The sequence below is a fragment of the Schistocerca americana genome, chromosome X (assembly GCF_021461395.2).
Source record: "Schistocerca americana isolate TAMUIC-IGC-003095 chromosome X, iqSchAmer2.1, whole genome shotgun sequence".
Taxonomy (NCBI): Eukaryota; Metazoa; Arthropoda; class Insecta; order Orthoptera; family Acrididae; genus Schistocerca; species Schistocerca americana.
In genome coordinates, this window is record NC_060130.1 from 825,755,927 (window position 1) to 825,772,750 (window position 16,824).

Below are 16,824 nucleotides of genomic sequence, written 5' to 3' on the forward strand. Positions count from 1 at the left end.
AAATTGTATATTTCAAGCACTCAGATGACCCACTTCAGTTCCTTACATACTAACAGTACAAAAATATACATCACAAAACTTCATTTCATTCATATTTTTGGTTGAAAAAGAACACTTAAGAAAATCAATTTGACAACACTGTGGTTACATGTGTCGGTTTTACGTGGCGTAGAACCATGATAACACACTTTTAGAGTAAGAATTAACATTTATTTCGGCACTGAACAGAGTGAATGTAGTAATGGATGTCAAACATGGCGTGAGCAAACAAAGACAGAATGCAAAGGCAAAGAAAATAGTCCAAAGAGAAGGTGCTTTGTGCCATGGACACAACAGAGGTGCCCCCCCCCCCCCCCCCCTGGCAGTGCGGAGTACGGCAGGGTGAAGCTAGCTTACCTCGACAAAAAAATCGTGGTGCCAGCAGGGGGCAAAGGCGGCACCCAGCACGCAAAGTGTGTGCCGGGGGCAATGGGAAGTGACTCCGTGAGTGACCACATAGGCTTTATTCATTGAACCAATACCGTACTTGCTCGAAGTAATTTCAAGGCACTAAGACATTGAGCTTCCCAATGTGCAGGGGTGCCGTCTATGGTGCGGATTCAGTGACAGGTGCCATTGATTATTGCCAAGATCAGTGAAGGGAGCACACGTGGGAGTGAGAGGGGGGGGGGCATGAGTGGCAGTGGTTGACTGACCTTGGCATGCCAGGATGGCGTGTGTGGAGTGTTGGCAGCAGATGACGACTGAGTACACAGCGCAGTAGCCATGAAATGTGGGGGATCCCATGAAGCAAGAACATGAGCATCCATGCCGGGCCAGAGGGAAGTGGGTGGGGCTTCGGCAGCAGACGATGATGGAGGGCATGGCGCTGCAGCAACGCCACGCAAAGTGTCCCGCAAAGCAAGAACAGGAGCATCCGTTAGGTCCAACTTCATCGGCGTGGAACCAGCAGCAGAGAAAGTGCAGCTCTACACAGAAGTGAAGCGGAGTGAAGACGCAGTAGGAGAGGGAGGCAGTGTCGAAAGAAGAGGCTCTGCAGAGAGGATGTGTAAGGTACTCCGTGCTTGAGCCAATTCAACTGAGGCAGTAGAAGTGCAGGATCTGTTTGCAGACATCCGGTAAATTGGAGAGACATGCCATAATACCTTCGAGAAGAGATGCACATGTGGAACGCATAGCCAAGGAGGTGGAGAGTGGAGATGTACCGAGTTCATTTGAGCATGTACCGGTAGAACCAGACGCATGGCAGAGTGTAGCAGCGTGCAGGTCTGGTAAAAGTTTAAAATGGTGTAGAAAGTCTAATCCAATTACAGGTTTGTCCACGTCAGTGACATGGGAAGTCCAAGGAAAGGTGGTGACTGGTGATAGGCAAAGTGACATCTTGATGGAGCCAAAGACCATGATAGGAGAGTGATTTACAGCAATCAAATTGAGGTTAACAGGAGAAAACATGTTGCCCACATGCTTGGCCAGAATGGTGCCGACTTCAGCACCAGTGTCGATGAGAAAGTGACTGCCTGATGACAAGTCAATGACGTAGAGACGTCGCGCCACTGGAGCAAGTGGTGCAGCTTTGGACAGCAGATGCGGTGAAAGATCATGGCGGGACATAGTGCCTAATCATGCAGATCAGTCTCGGTTGGGAAAGGTGGAAGGCTCGCGAGAGTTGCAGACGGCATCCCCGTAAGTAGCGTGGAACCAGCACAGAACAGCTGACTACATTGGGGGCTGGAAGCCAATCAGGTTGCAGCTCAAGTGAGGTCGACGGTTGTCAGGGGTCCGCAGGCAGTACCTCATGTAGGCCGCTAGGTGGCAGCTCCTGATAGTCAGCTATGGTGCTGAGGTGAGGGCACTGGTCTCTATCGCCAGAGTGTGGAACCAAAGGTGCAGTCATGCCAACTGATGGTGACGGGGATGTTGTCTGTGACTGGCAGTGTCGGTGATCAATGACTGCGTGTATGCCCCATTGATCATGCTTAGGGAAACCTCAAGAGGGTCGGTGATGTGAGATAACAGGTGGAGTTGTAGGTCTGGTGGCAGTTCGACCAACCAAAAAGTCCAAAGCATGGCGTCTGGTAGTGTATGATCATCAGTCAATGTAAAAAGGCGCTGCCAAAGCTGCGAAGGTTTGCAGTCGTTGAGGTGCTCGTCATGGATGATGTGGTGGATAGCCTCTGCCAGAGGGTGAGAAAGGTATTCAGTAAGTAATGTTTCTGTCATTAAATACTTGGGAAAGGTGGGTGGCGATAGTAGCAGATCACTGATGAGATCTGGATGAGCATGGAGGTGGCTCACCAGGCAGACAAAACGTGCATCATAATCCAAAATCCTGTGGGTATCTAGTATGTGATCCACCAACATGAACCAACTCCAATTTGCAAAGCAGGCATCAACCAAAGTCTGCATCAGACAGCGGCCACAAGCAGCACACTATGTAGAGCGAGCTGGTGCAACCGACGGTGTGATGTGTCCCAACTGCAGGCCCGGAGACAGGCACAGTATGGGTGTAACGGCCGGTGCCGTTGCAACAGCAGGTGGGAGGTGATCGTGATGTGACCAAGGGGGGCTGATACTGAAACCGGCACAGAAGAAACACCCGGTGCCATTACGAGAGCGGACGGAAGGTGATCGTGATGTGACCACGGAGTGATGGTCGCAGTAACCGGTGCGGCAGCGGCAGTGGCGACCGGTGACTACGTAGCTGATGGGTGGAACACAATGTCCGTCACACGGTTATAGTTCACAACGTCGCTAAGTGGTGTGCTCTGTCCGGGGAGCAGTCACTGCTGCGTATTAGCATTTGATGGTGGCCATGTTGGGCTGGTAACAGTTAAGTGGCCGCTGGCATGGTAGGGGTCAGGTAATTTTTCACTTTTAACCAAATGTACATTAGGAACACTTGTATATATGCAAGCACAGTTAAAAGGGTGCTCGGCACTAGTACAAAACGACACTGGTAGATCCATTGTTCCGAAGGCAATGTGGACCAGTACACAAAGTTTGTTAACAATGAAAATAAGCACAAAATAATTCCCGAATCCACAACGTTGAAATTGGGGTCACCACTGTGGGTTTTATGTGGTGTAGAACCATAATAACACACTTTTAGAGTAAGAATTAATGTTCATTTCGGCACTGAACAGAGAAAATACAGAAATGGATGTAGAACATGGCACGAGCAAAGAAAGGCAGAATGCAAAGCCAATGAAAATAGTCCAAAGAGGTGATGCTATGCACTAGTGACGCCACACATGTGTGACAAGTATCTTCAATGAAACACCTCATGTGTAAGAACTGTTTGCTGTGTAGGTGTTCACTCTGTTATCTCTTAGGGCATAATATTCTGAGCTTCACATACTTAAAAACTGAATTGAAGTTTAAATTATAAAATCACAAGCAGAACAATAATGTTGAATGGTAAATGTGCTCATTGCCATGAGCTGTTCAAAATGATAGGATTTTTATAGTTTTGTATAAAAGTATCTTTTGACTATAACCTATGGATATGTTGATCAGTATGTCACAAATAACTCAATATATGGTTATCAAACCAGAGCCAGTTATTGTTGGCAGCTATCCAGGAGAAATAGAGTTTGAACTCAAAATATTACAGTGTAGCAGGATGTGGAGTTAAGTGTCAAATTGCCAAAAGAAATTAAAAACAAAACATGTTACTTCAAGAAACATGTTAAAATGTATTTAATGACAGTAATTGCTGCACTGTTAATATACTTAAAAAATCAATGTGATATAATAAAGGAACTTGCTGCTAGATGAAAATAAGCTGTAGAGATTTTTGGACCACAGTTTTTATATGTATTTTATTAGCATTTGTGTATAACTTTATTACCTATGCATGTAAACATTTCCATCATCCATAATGGGTAAATTGGTCACAGATAGATAAATAAATAAATTTGATACTTCAGAAAAAGTGCTATGTTTAAGTACATTTCTCAATACTACTAGTGTAATAGAAAATGTCATTTAGTGATTTCCTACCTAACATTCATACCGAAAACTGTATAGAATATTTTCTGCTATTTTTTTACCAATTTTTAATTGAACTTAACTGTTGAAATCTTTTCAGAGTGCCTTTTCGGCCTTCTGGCACAAATATCGTTACAAACACTGCACCTACTCCAAATGTCCGAATGCGCATTATTACACATAAAGGACAAGAAGCATCTGTAGTGGGCTTGGGAGAAGAACTTCAACTCAAAATAGAAATTGATCCGACCAGTGCCTTCGGAGTTTTTGTTCGCAATTTGGAAGCACGCACAGACAATGGAGAGCTGTTGACCTTAATTGACAATGTTGGGTAAATATTATTATAATTCTTTTTAAAATTTAGTTAAAGTATATTGAGCACTAGACTTTCACACAGTATTCTCTAATGTACACTATGTGAGAAGTAGTGATTATTTCATTACAGATAACTCATTTCTTACCATCACTAATCAAAAAGTGAAATGGAAAGATGTAACTAATCTCTGTAGCAAATAACCTGCCACATTTATCACATTATATACACAATATATGAGTATCTGAATGCAGTTGTAACTAGCCTAATTAGCTACATATGGAAATGTGATGCAGGAAGTAAGCTCACAAGTTATATTACAGAAATAAACTGCATCTCAGAATTTGTAAAGGAGTAAAGGCAATTTTTACTCTAACTGGAAAAGTCACTTTACAAATCAAAATAAATACAAGGTGACAGAATGGATGAGCATGATTTACCTTCAGGCTGCAAAACTTCAGTATTGAAGGTAGACACATATCAAAGCAGAAATAACTTTTGGAACTAATAGTTTCCTTCTGGGATAAGGAAAGAGGGACAGGATGCAAAAGCTTATAAAGGAGGAGCAGGTCACCAAGACTCCAGGATGAGAGGGCCCACATATTGTAAGGGCAAGAGGGCAAGAGAGTCTTTCGCAGCATACCCCTCTTTCCTCCTTGAAGAAGGAATTAACAGTTCAGAAGCTATTTGTACTTTTATATGTGTCTGTTGGCGGTATTAAAATGTTGCTTCCTGGAGATAAGTACTGGCCAGTTATTCTGTTTCCTAGAAATTCTCATGATGAGCTTTTTCAGTAGACCTTATGGTATGTAATTCATAGTATATGAAGAGCAAATTTTGCTACTGTCATCATAGTTACTGTAGATTAACCTCTTTTACTGCTTGCTGTAGAAACAAGTTACTGGATCTAGGAAATTATATTTGACTTTTTAACTACATGTCAAAGTATCACACATCTTGCTATGTGATAAATTCATCACAAATGGAGCATCACCTCATTCCCACATTAAGGTTTAATTGTGCATGGTGATCTGAAATGAAAAGTTCACATTGAGCGTACATCCAAGTAAACCAGACACTCAGTTTCAATTCATTTGTGAAATGTTATGAGACTGCAAACTCTCTATTTTGTATACTTCATAAACAACTTGTATCACACATTACAGAATATTACTTGAACATGTGGAATCAAAATCAGACTAGACTAATGAGGACTAATGAATACACACAATGATCTGCAAAACAGATCTGTAGCAAATTTGTTTATTCCATGTTGAAAATGTGGTATGAAAAGTTCTAGTGTACACTCACCAAATAAGACTATGGGAATGGGATCAGTAATTGGGATATAAAAAACTTAATTCCCATATATGTCGTAGCTCGTATATATTTTCACCCGACACTGCATCCGTATAGAATGAAGTATAACAAAGAACTGACTAAAGTAAAGATGGAGGCTCGACAGAGCACTTAGAGTTCACAGATATTAAGTTTCATGATTGATACAAACTATTGACACCACACAGCCCCCCCTCCCCCCCCCCCCCCCCCCCCCCGCAGTACGGGTACTACAGAAGATGTCCAAGGGCGAGAGCGTGTGGGTGTCGAAATCGGTGGAAACTGTGCGCATAGGCAGGCGCACCACAGGTACTTCCACCTCGAACAAGGTGGGTTGTGCAGGCGGAGCGGCAAGAGGCAGGGCAACTTCGTAGTAAGTCAGCCACTGTGCCCGGATGTGACAGCGGCCATTAAGTGGATCGAGCCATCCGTAGAAATGAAAGCACTTAGAGATGCTCGGTGACACTCGCGCAGGAGTGTGAGGTTGTGTGCAATGTTGATGTGTGAGCGACAATCCGATGGCGGGACCTTGGTATCTGTCAAAAGAATGAGCACTCAGCCATCGAATGTCACTATAGAAATGTTGTTAACTTGGTGTGGTGGCACGCTGCAGGACAAACTGATAGTAGGTGCGTGTGTCTCCAATGTTGGAGGTGAGGGCACAAAACCTCTGCCGGGTGAAACAGAGGATGAGGTCGGGAAACCAGCGAACAGTGGCGAATAGTCTTTGGCTGAAGAGGTGTGTGGTGAGGTTGATGGGAGCATGTCTTTGTTCTTGATCAAGGATGGATCATCTGCAGAGTCTGACTGCGATGATGTGAGACAATCAGGGTCGATGAAAGCTGGTTTCAGGCAATGCAGAGAAACTGTCTGTGTGCGGTCTTTAATCATGATATCAAAAGTCGTGTCCCCCCACCACAGGACCTTGTAGGCGCCAAGATAAGGTTGAAGAGGCTGCCGAATCACATCATCATGCAGCATGATGTGGGAGCAGTCGGAGAGTACAGTGGGAACATGAGTCTCGGGCAGTGAGTGATTGATGGGCAGGTGCAAATGCGTGTGAAATCTGGCAAGGGGGGAAGATCCTCACTAACCTGGGGAAGAACAAGTTCCTCCGGTAGAACTGGATTCTCACCGAAAACAAATTCAGATATAGTCCCCTGTAGGTCAGGTTTATAGGTCGAGCATAGACCAAGTAGCACCCATGGGAGAGCTTCCGACCAGAGATAATCATGGCATCGAAGGGCCCTCTCGAGGGTGTGGTGCCATCGCTCCACCAACCTATTGCTTTGTGGGTGATAGGCGGTATTGTGTATTTTTTTTTTTAATACCGCAGATATTGCAGAGAATGGTGAAAAGGGAGGATTCGAACTGTCGACCCTGATCAGTGGTGATAATGGTCGGGCACCCAAAATGAGCTATCCACAAGCCAATGAAAGCCTTGGCTACTGTCTCAGCAGTAATGTTAGGGAGAGGGACAGCCTCGACCCAGCAAGACAAACAGTCCATAGTTGATAAGATATATCTATGGCCCTCCGAAGGAGGAAGAGGCCCAATCAGATCAATATGTATGTGACAGAATCGTCCTGCGGGAATGTCGAACTTGCCCAGAGGCGGGGATGCGTGGTGGCTGATCTTGTTGCATTGGCAAACGACACATCTGCGTGCCCAGGTTTGACAGTCCTATTTGATATTCTTCCAAACAAAACGTTCTGACACAAGACATGTGGTTGCTTGAACGTCCGGGTGGGCTAGGTAATGCAGGGCATCAAAAACCTGTCGGCGCAGCCCAGGTAGGGGCAGAGGGCGTAGGGTGCTGGTCAAAGAATCACACCACACCTCGTCGGAAACACCAGGGAATTTAGCCTTTGTGAAAACAAATGATGTTTGTGGGTCACGTAGGAGAGCTTGAGAGTCTTCGTCAGAAGCTTGGAGGGAGGCCAGATCGGAAGGATCAACATTGTGGGAAACAGCACTGATCCACAAGAAGAAATCCGCAGTGACATTATCTGCACACTTGATGTAACGGACGTCCATTGTGAATTGAGAAAGCAAGTCAAAGTGGTGGTAACGTCGAAGGAGTGGGTCCTCAGGTGGGTTGCAGAACGCTTCTGTCAGTGGTTTGTGATCTGTGAGGACGAAAAACTTACGTCCCTCGACGTCGGGGCGGAAATGTTTGATTGCCTCGTAAACAGCAACGAGTTATCTATCAAATGCAGAATATTTTCTCTGAGCTGTAGATAGTTTCTTGAAGAAGAAATGAAGGGGAGAAACCATGTCGCCCTTGCGTTGTTGCAACCCTGCCCCCATCATGATGTTGCTGGTGTCCGTAGTGATGAATAACTCGGTAGAGGGGTCGGGGTGGGCGAGTGTCACAGCATGAGCTAAAGCAATCTTCAGAGCCTTGAAGGCCTCTAGCATCAGAGCAGTCCAAGAGACGGGTTTGATACCGGAAGTTTGTTTGCCTGATAGCGCATCTGTCAGTGGTGCCTGAACAGCGGCGGCGGAAGGCAGATGGCGACGGTAGTCATTGATGGTGCCGAGGAAATGGCATAGCTCTTTTGTAAGTAGTCAGGGGCAGCAGAGACGTGATAGCCTGCACACGAGATTTGAGAGGCTGTATTCCGTCAGCAGAGATGGTGTAACCTAGGAAGGAGACTGACTCCTGGCGCAACTGAAACTTGTCTTTGTTGGTCTCGACACCATTGGAGTTCAAGATCTGGAGGACTGTAGACAGATGATTTTCATTTTCCTCTGCTGAGCTGCTGAAAACGAGAATGTCATCCACATAAGCAAAGTAAAACTCGAACTGTCGCAAAATAGAGTCAATGAAACGTTGCCACATTTGTGCCGCGTTCTTTAGGTAGAATGGCATGAAGTGGTATTGGAATAAACTGTCTTAGGAATGTCTTCCAGCGCCACAGGAATCTGGTTGTAGGCACAATTACAGTCAATAACACTGAAATGAAACAAGTGACATCTGCTACTCTGGTAAGGTGGGGTTGGCCAGTGCACTGACTCAGCATGACACACTTAGTTTTCATTATGGCACCCTGATGGTGTCATGCTGCCCATATTGTTAACTATGGATGATTCTGAATTGCAGGTGATAGTTCTCCCACTCTCCACTTTCTCATACTGAAGCTTCTCCACACTGCACATTGGGAAATGTGCACAATCAAGGTCATAGAGTGATATCACCTGTACTGGCCTGATACAGAAGTTGTAATAGAACACATTATCCAGAGCTGCCAGCCCTCCTTCCACAATCAGTTAGCCTCAACACAATATTTCAACTCTTGGGTCATGCCCTGATTAGCCCTGGCAGTGTGTGCATGTTGATTTTGCTGGACCATTCTCGGGAGGAATGTGGTTGCTAGTTCCTGATACCCTCTCTGACTTTCGATATGTGAAATGGATAACTACCACCACCATCCATGCCCTCACCAACACATTTGCAATGGGAGAGGGGGAATGTCCAACTTCCACCCTAGTTTCCAATAAAGGCCCTCAATTCATGACATCTGCATTTCAAGATATTTGTGAACACAATGGCATTGAGCACCTAGCCACTGGCTGTTCCCATCCCACATCCAATTCAGAAACTAAGCAGATGGTCAGGACCTTCAAAACACAGATGTGCAAGATAATGATGACAGCCAAATATGGGGAAGTACTCCAGCTTTCTTATCACCTTCTTGTCTACCTCCATAAATGAACCTAGTCTAGCTAAAGTTTTGTATGAGTGCAGACCCCGCACCATCTTTGTCCTGCTGTGCCCAGCGCATTGGACCCTATGCTTTTACATACAGCAGTATTACTGCATGGACTCCCACACTGGACTCGCACTTTCTGACAGGACCCTGAGTGGACCCAAGGCAACATTATTGGCAGTAGGAGGTAGCAAATGTATGACATTGCAGCTGATCTGAAGCATCTAGTCATGCAATGAAATCACCTCTGGGCACAAGATGTGGATCCCCTCTGCCCCTCAGCCATTGACTGGGCATGAACTACACACCACACCAAGGACAAGCCTGCCCAACAATCTGCTTGCTACTGGTATAACCACTGCCCTCATGTTAGGCAATGACAGGGGGTTCATAATGACCAGCAATGGGAACCAATGAAGGTGGAACCACGTCCATCCCCTAAGCTGTTTCCAGCTCCCAACGACATCCCCTCACCACACAATCAACAGAGACTGAACATTTTCAGACTGACATGCCTATGGAGGTCGAAGCATTGCCCATCTCTACTATAGCTGACACTCAATTGCCTGCAGGTATGACCAACCTGCACCCCAGAACTCAGTACCTGGAGCTCCCACAGACACCACTGACCTTTCCCAGTTGATAATGCCAAGAAACTACTGCAGGAGACTTTCCACTGACATAAAGGTGTCTGTAAATATCATAGCCCAAAGCTTGTAAGTTAGTTCTCACAAATTTCCAGATGTGTCATTAATAGTGGAATGATTGACCTTGCTGTTTGATATTTTTGATTCAGATTGCTCTGTGAACTGTTTGTGCAAGCACAATATGATTTTGCTACACTCTAGACTTTGTTTATGGCTAGCTATTCACTTTGTGAACTCTGCCATCGCCAAACTCAGGAACCACCCATTTGTTCCACCAATCTCTGCATTACTGCCAATGGCCTTGCTGCAGTGGTAACAAAAGTTCCTGACACATCATTGAAGTTAAGTGCTGTTGGGCTTGGTTAACACTTGGTTGGGTGAGTGCCTGGGTCTGGTGAATGCTGTTGACAAGCATAATGCACTCAGGGGTTGTGAGGTGAGTTGAGGAGCTGCTTAATTGACAAGTAGCAACCCTGGTAACGAAAAATGACAATGGCTGAGAGATTGGTGTGCTGACCGTGTGCCCCTACCATATCTGCATCCAGTGATGCCTGTTGGCTGAGGATAACATTGCAGTCAGTTGGTACCATTTGGCCTTTTCAGAGTATCTGTATTACCACCAATGTGAGTATCATAAGCAGTATTCCACCTACACATAGTAGGGTAGAAAGCATATGGTACCAATCATGAGTCTGTAGCCACAGTTAACCAATTTTTCTTCCAGAGAGACTACTTCTTTGAGACTGGGAGGAGATTGGGTGTGAAAGAAAGAAGTAGTGGCAAGATGAATCTTTGAGTCTGACTGTGATGTGCAATTTCTGTCCAGAATCGGGCCCCAGTCCCATACTTATGTTTAAGGTATCAAGATTATAAGCAGTGGAATTGGCAGGAGATGATCAGTACAGATAATTCAATTGCTAGTGGCGACAAAATTATACGAGGAGATAAATATCATTCTACATTTAAAAAAGTTATCTTTTGCTTAGTAATGACATAGAAATGAACATTTTTCATTGGTAAATAATTCTTTTCATAATTATAACTACATTAGTAATGAAACAAATAAAATTTAATTTCTGCCTTCATTGTATTGTGTGAAGACTGAATGGAAATGGTATTCAGAGAACAATAACAGTATCATGCTTCTAAAGTAATAAGTCCAGATCAAGGAAAATGTGTTGAAGATATAACAACAAACAATTAAAATGCTTGAAAATTGGACCCTTTGCCAATGAGTTTACCACGGTTGGAAGGGACATTGGAAGTACTTTTCCAGAACCTCCATCTTTGAGCTCTACTATGGTGTCATGGCACTATCCTTTGAGGGCTGTCTTCACTCAGAGGAACAGGAAAAAGTCCATCAGGATCACATTTGGACTGTAGGAAGTGCATTGCAGTGCCTTACCAGGCCAGATAGCCATTGAGCATAAAGCAGATGTGGCTTAGTGCAGTGTCATAATGCAGCTTCTAATTTGTGGCAATGCCTGCTCTCACTCAATTGACCTCTCCCTTCAATTTTTTCAGTCATAGATCAATTCTTGTGGCCTAGAATCATTCGAAAACTTAATCATCAGTTTGAATTTGCCACATCATGCACACATTGCATATTGCTTTCGTTTCTGCCTACGAACAGACATCCTCTGTAAGGTTCATCTTCTACACTCTCTCAACCATTTTGAATCACTTGTACAATCCAAGGACAGCAGCTTTTGATAGGCTTGCAGTCCTAGACACATGGTGGATCATGGCTAATGGCTTCTTAACCAGTCTTCCAAGTCTCAAACGTAATTTCATGGCATAGTCCTGTTTCTACAGAACATTGCATTTTAAGCTTCAAGCAAGCCTGTAAACAGGGATACACTAAAATGATGATATGTGCCACATGAAAGCTCATAAATGAATGATGTCAGGTGCCGGCCGGTGTGGCCGTGCGGTTAAAGGCGCTTCAGTCTGGAACCGCGTGACCGCTACGGTCGCAGGTTCGAATCCTGCCTCGGGCATGGCTGTGTGTGATGTCCTTAGGTTAGTTAGGTTTAATTAGTTCTAAGTTCTAGGTGACTAATGACCTCAGAAGTTAAGTTGCATAGTGCTCAGAGCCATTTGAACCAATGATGTCAGGTATGTTTTCAAGATGACTTCCGTTTTCATCGAAATCAATTGGATCAAGGGCACTGCAATGTACAGTCTTGTCAGAAATAAATAAATCCATACTTTTTATAAAAATCATGTATGTATGCATACTTTTTGTAATAATCACCACAGAGGGCTTCTAAAATGAAGGCTAATTAAATTTCCAACAATTAAAAACATCATCAAGGTAAGAAATTCTAAAACAATACTTTTCTTTATTACAGATGTCCACGTGACCACAATATATTCCCAGCATTGCAGGCAGAAAGAGGAACAAGAGATTTGTTTGCAGACTTCAAAGCATTTCGTTTTCCATCAACAGCAACTGTGAATTTTGTTGCAACAGTGCAGTTTTGCCAGGATGTTTGTGAACCTGTAAGATAATGTTAAATTTTGATGCAAATTGTTTACACAAACTTTGAAAAGAGAAAAATGTTGTCATAGAGCTTTTGAGTACCATATTTAACTTATAAAGTCTCTCTCTCTCTCTCTCTCTCTCTCTCTCTCACTCACTGCTCTCTCACACACACACACACACACACACACACACACACACACACACACACAAAACCAGTATATTAAATGCAATTTTGTTGCTTGAAGCAAGATATACTCCAATATAACTTTCATAGATGTAAATTACAATACCATACTATTCATTTCCATACTTGGTTGTGTTCCATTTAACTGATGACCGCCTGTGCAATGCAGTAGATGCCAGGCAGCAAGCACTCCATTACCCAGTGATCAGATGCCGTGTTGCCAGTCTATTGTTGTGGTACAACATGACTACATTTAAAATAAAAGCAAATAAATTTTGTACTCACCCACGTCACACAAGGAGATGGTGGAAATGCCTGTCATTATTTTCCACACATTTCTGACATCTACTCAAGAAATTATTAATTACGTAATGTAATTCTCTCTGAGATATTGAATTAATTGATTCACGGATATTATCATTGAGTTCCTTTATCGTGTGAGTATTTGTTGTGTACACTACGTCCCTCAGTGCACCAAACAACGGAGTTAAATCAGGACTTCTAGCGGGCCAGATATTGTTGCTGATCACTTTTTCTTTGAACACATCATGAATTGCATGCAAAGAAACATTGACCATATGAGCCCTTGCTGAATGCTGTTGAGAGGATGCGAAACTTCATTCTCTTTCACTCAGTTCATTAAAAAAGGGTCGCAAAATGTTGTGCACATATCTCTCACTTGTAAATGTGTCATTAAAAAAAAATTGGCTTGTTATTCTGTCACCAACAACTGCACACCACACCCCTATTTTATGATCATGAAGACATTCCTAATGAAGCACAACAGGTCTATCTGTGCTCCAATATTGACAGTTTTGGAAATTAACATACCCATGTAAATGGAACCAAGCCTTGTCTGAAAACAGAATGAGATAAAGATCCATTTCACCAGCATGCACTTGTTTGAAAACCCATTCACAAAACTTTACCTTGTGCACAAGATCACCAGGTTAAAGTTCTTGTACTACTGATATTTTATATGGCCTTAGCCCAAGCAGCTTAGCACCTCTTTGTACAGAGGTGCACGATATTTGTGTTTGCTGTGAAAGACATCTAAAAGACTTTTTAGGGGTATTTTCCGGGCGGTATGCAATGGCATCAAGACAAGCTTCTGTGGGCACTGTACATTGTTGTATATGCTTCTTGTCCTGAACACTTCCCATTTCATGAAACTTATTGACTAATTTATGAACTGCATCATGACTTGTAACTCAAACACCTGGCAACTTCTTTTCAAACAATCTCCAAACAGTTCAAGCGGACTCTGTATGCATATACGAATCATAAGTAAACACTCATTGTGGAATTGAATAATTCACTCTACCCATTGTTGCATTCGCAAACTTCACTGTTACACTCGTGATGCCTGTTTCACTGCTCGAATGACACTGCCTGACTAGGCGCCTATGTCTGTATGGCCTTCAGGCAAAAACTCACAGAAAAAGGGGGTATAGTGCGGCCCCACAGGACTCATTTGACTGGCAGGAGCGGCTTCTGTGGCCGGCCTGCAATACCCCATTTAGGAGGTCATCAGATACCCTGTAGATATAAAATAATAAAAATTAATCATAACTGTTCTCCACATTCTTTAATAAAAAATAAATAAAAATATATTCACATCCACATCTAAACTTCAAACTTCAAAAGCCACTGCATGATGTTTGATGGAGGGTACTTCAAAAGTAGTACTGTGATTTTCCCCCTTATTGCTCCATTCACAAATGGTGTGCAAGAAGAACAACTGAATTTATCTTTATCATCATTTCACAAAATACTTGTCAGAGAAAGTAGTATGTTTCCTGACTCTTTTTGCAACATATAATCTCAGAATTTAACAATAAACCTCTCTGTGCTGCATAATGCCTTTCTTGTAGTGTCTGCCACTGGAGTTTCAGTAGCATACCCATGATGCTCTTACACTTTCTTGCCAAATGCATGATGAATGTGTATAAATTAGGTCTAGCTTATGGTAATACCATAAGTAGTTAATGCTAAAATCTAAAGAGTAGATAAATTTAGAAATTGTTTCTACTTGTACAGAAAATTCATACTGTCCTTGTTATTTTTCCACAGATTCGTTGTAACAATGGAGTACAATCCTTTGGTAGGCGAAGGAGGCGAGACTTGACTCAAAGTATCGATTCTTCAGGAAAAAATTCAGTTGTTAAAGGAAAATGCAAATTCCAAGAAGAAGAAAGAAAAAATATGAACATATCATTAAATGAAACTAATGAGAACACCTCTACTGATCCGAATTACTGTGATGAATCCATCACTGAAACTACTCCTAATGAAGACCTTGAACTGGATACAACAGTTCCTGTACCAATAAATGGTAAATCATAACATGGGTTCTCATTGCTGGGGAGGAAAATTAATGTGTATTCTTTTCATATTTCATTTCATGCTGAAATGATTGTTCTGTATTCGCATCAAGTGGGTAGAAAACTGTTATAACTGTGGTAAATAGATAATACTTTAAAATTATCCTGTGTTGTGAAGTGAAAGGAGAGACAGAAATGATGCCCTTGAAATCAGAAACAACAATTGTTCGTACACCATGGTAGGGAATGGCTACTTAAGACTCCCATTTAAAAATGAAAACTGGATGCTTTACTAGAGTAAATGAAGGAAAATAGGTAAGACGGGGACAGAAATTAAAATAAACTATGAAAGAAATAATGAAACTAAAAAGTTAATGCAGTGTTAACAGTTAGATAAAGAGTTCAGCATAATATTCTTCTACATTTCCATTAATTTATAGATAACATTGTTGATACTCTTTCTACAGCTATTCATTCAGTCTCTGAACTATTTTATATTTTGTTTAGATTATGATGCTGATGTAAGTGAAGAACGTCCAGTTACTCCAGCCATAGGTGATGTAACCAATGCGAGTATTCAGAAGGAGAGTGGACCAGAGCTGCCCAGTGCATTGCCATTACAGTTAAGGGTAAATATATATTTCATTTTGGCATTAGTAAGCAACACAGTATTCAAATTAATTAAAATTATCATTTGTGCAAGGCAGAAACAGTCAACGTGCACATGATTATCACAGAATGGAAATTCCCAGTTTTAGAAGATAGCATTATTAATACACTATGATCGTTATCTGTTATCACAGTGGAGGAAGCTGGTCGGCAGTACACTGACTGGTGTATAACTTTTTTTTTTTTTTTCCCTCCAGTTGGACAGATACGAGTGTGGTAAAATAGTAGATGAATCACTTGATATGATGGGCAACCACAGTTGTGACTATACATTTCAAATGATGAAAAACATGACAGCACATCAAAATGATTTATTAATCATGACTATTTTTGTGACATTATAGTCACATCCTCAGGTAACAAATTGTTGTCTTTTTAATACACAATTTGTGCACAGGCACTGGACTCAGCGACTTGCAAACCTAAGGTGTGGTACAGGTAGGTCGATGATACTTTCGTGGTGTGGAGCCATGGTGAAGAACAGCTCGGTGAATTCCTGAGACACTTGAACAGCCTCCACGCCAACATAACATTTACCATGGAAGTAGAAAAGGACAAGAAACTGCCATTTCTAGATGTGCTGGTCACAAGGGACGGCAAAAACCTGGGACACAGCGTGTATCAGAAACCGACACACACAGACCGATACCTGCACAATCTGTCAAACCACCACCCGAGCCAGAAAAGAGGCATGATTAGTATGCTCGTAACGAGAGCAGGATGAATTTGTGAGCCTCAACACCTCAAATGAGAAATGCAACACCTGGAAACTGTTCTGCGGAGCATTGGGTACTCCACAAATTACATTAGAAGTGTAACAGAGCCAAACACTCGACGAAGTAAGGAAGCAGAAAAAGAAATGTCGGATACGGCCTTTCTGCCATACATTCCCAGAGTGACGGACAGAATCGGCCGTATATTGCGCAAACACGGCGTAAAGACGATTTTCAAACCAACAAGGAAGATCAAAGACTGTCTCAGATCAGCGAAGGAGAAAAGAGACCCACTTGCAATGTCGGGAATATACCGTATACCATGCACATGCGGAAAAGTTTATGTCGGAATGACTGGATGATCACTTAACACCAGGATCAAAGAGCATAAGCGACATTGCAGGTTGGGGCAGGTGGAGAAATCGGCTGTGGCAGAGCACGCACT

At 42.8% G+C, this 16,824-nt stretch overlaps 1 protein-coding gene across 1 annotated transcript in view; it reads left to right on the top strand.

The window, feature by feature from the left end:
• Positions 1 to 16,824, top strand: part of LOC124555311 — a 471,119-nt gene that overhangs the window by 448,169 nt on the left and 6,126 nt on the right. Inside the window, exons 24-27 of the mRNA XM_047129186.1 lie at positions 4,091 to 4,321; positions 12,356 to 12,506; positions 14,747 to 15,008; positions 15,505 to 15,626. Coding sequence (XP_046985142.1) covers positions 4,091 to 4,321; positions 12,356 to 12,506; positions 14,747 to 15,008; positions 15,505 to 15,626 — 766 coding nt within the window. The remainder of the gene's footprint in view (positions 1 to 4,090; positions 4,322 to 12,355; positions 12,507 to 14,746; positions 15,009 to 15,504; positions 15,627 to 16,824) is intronic.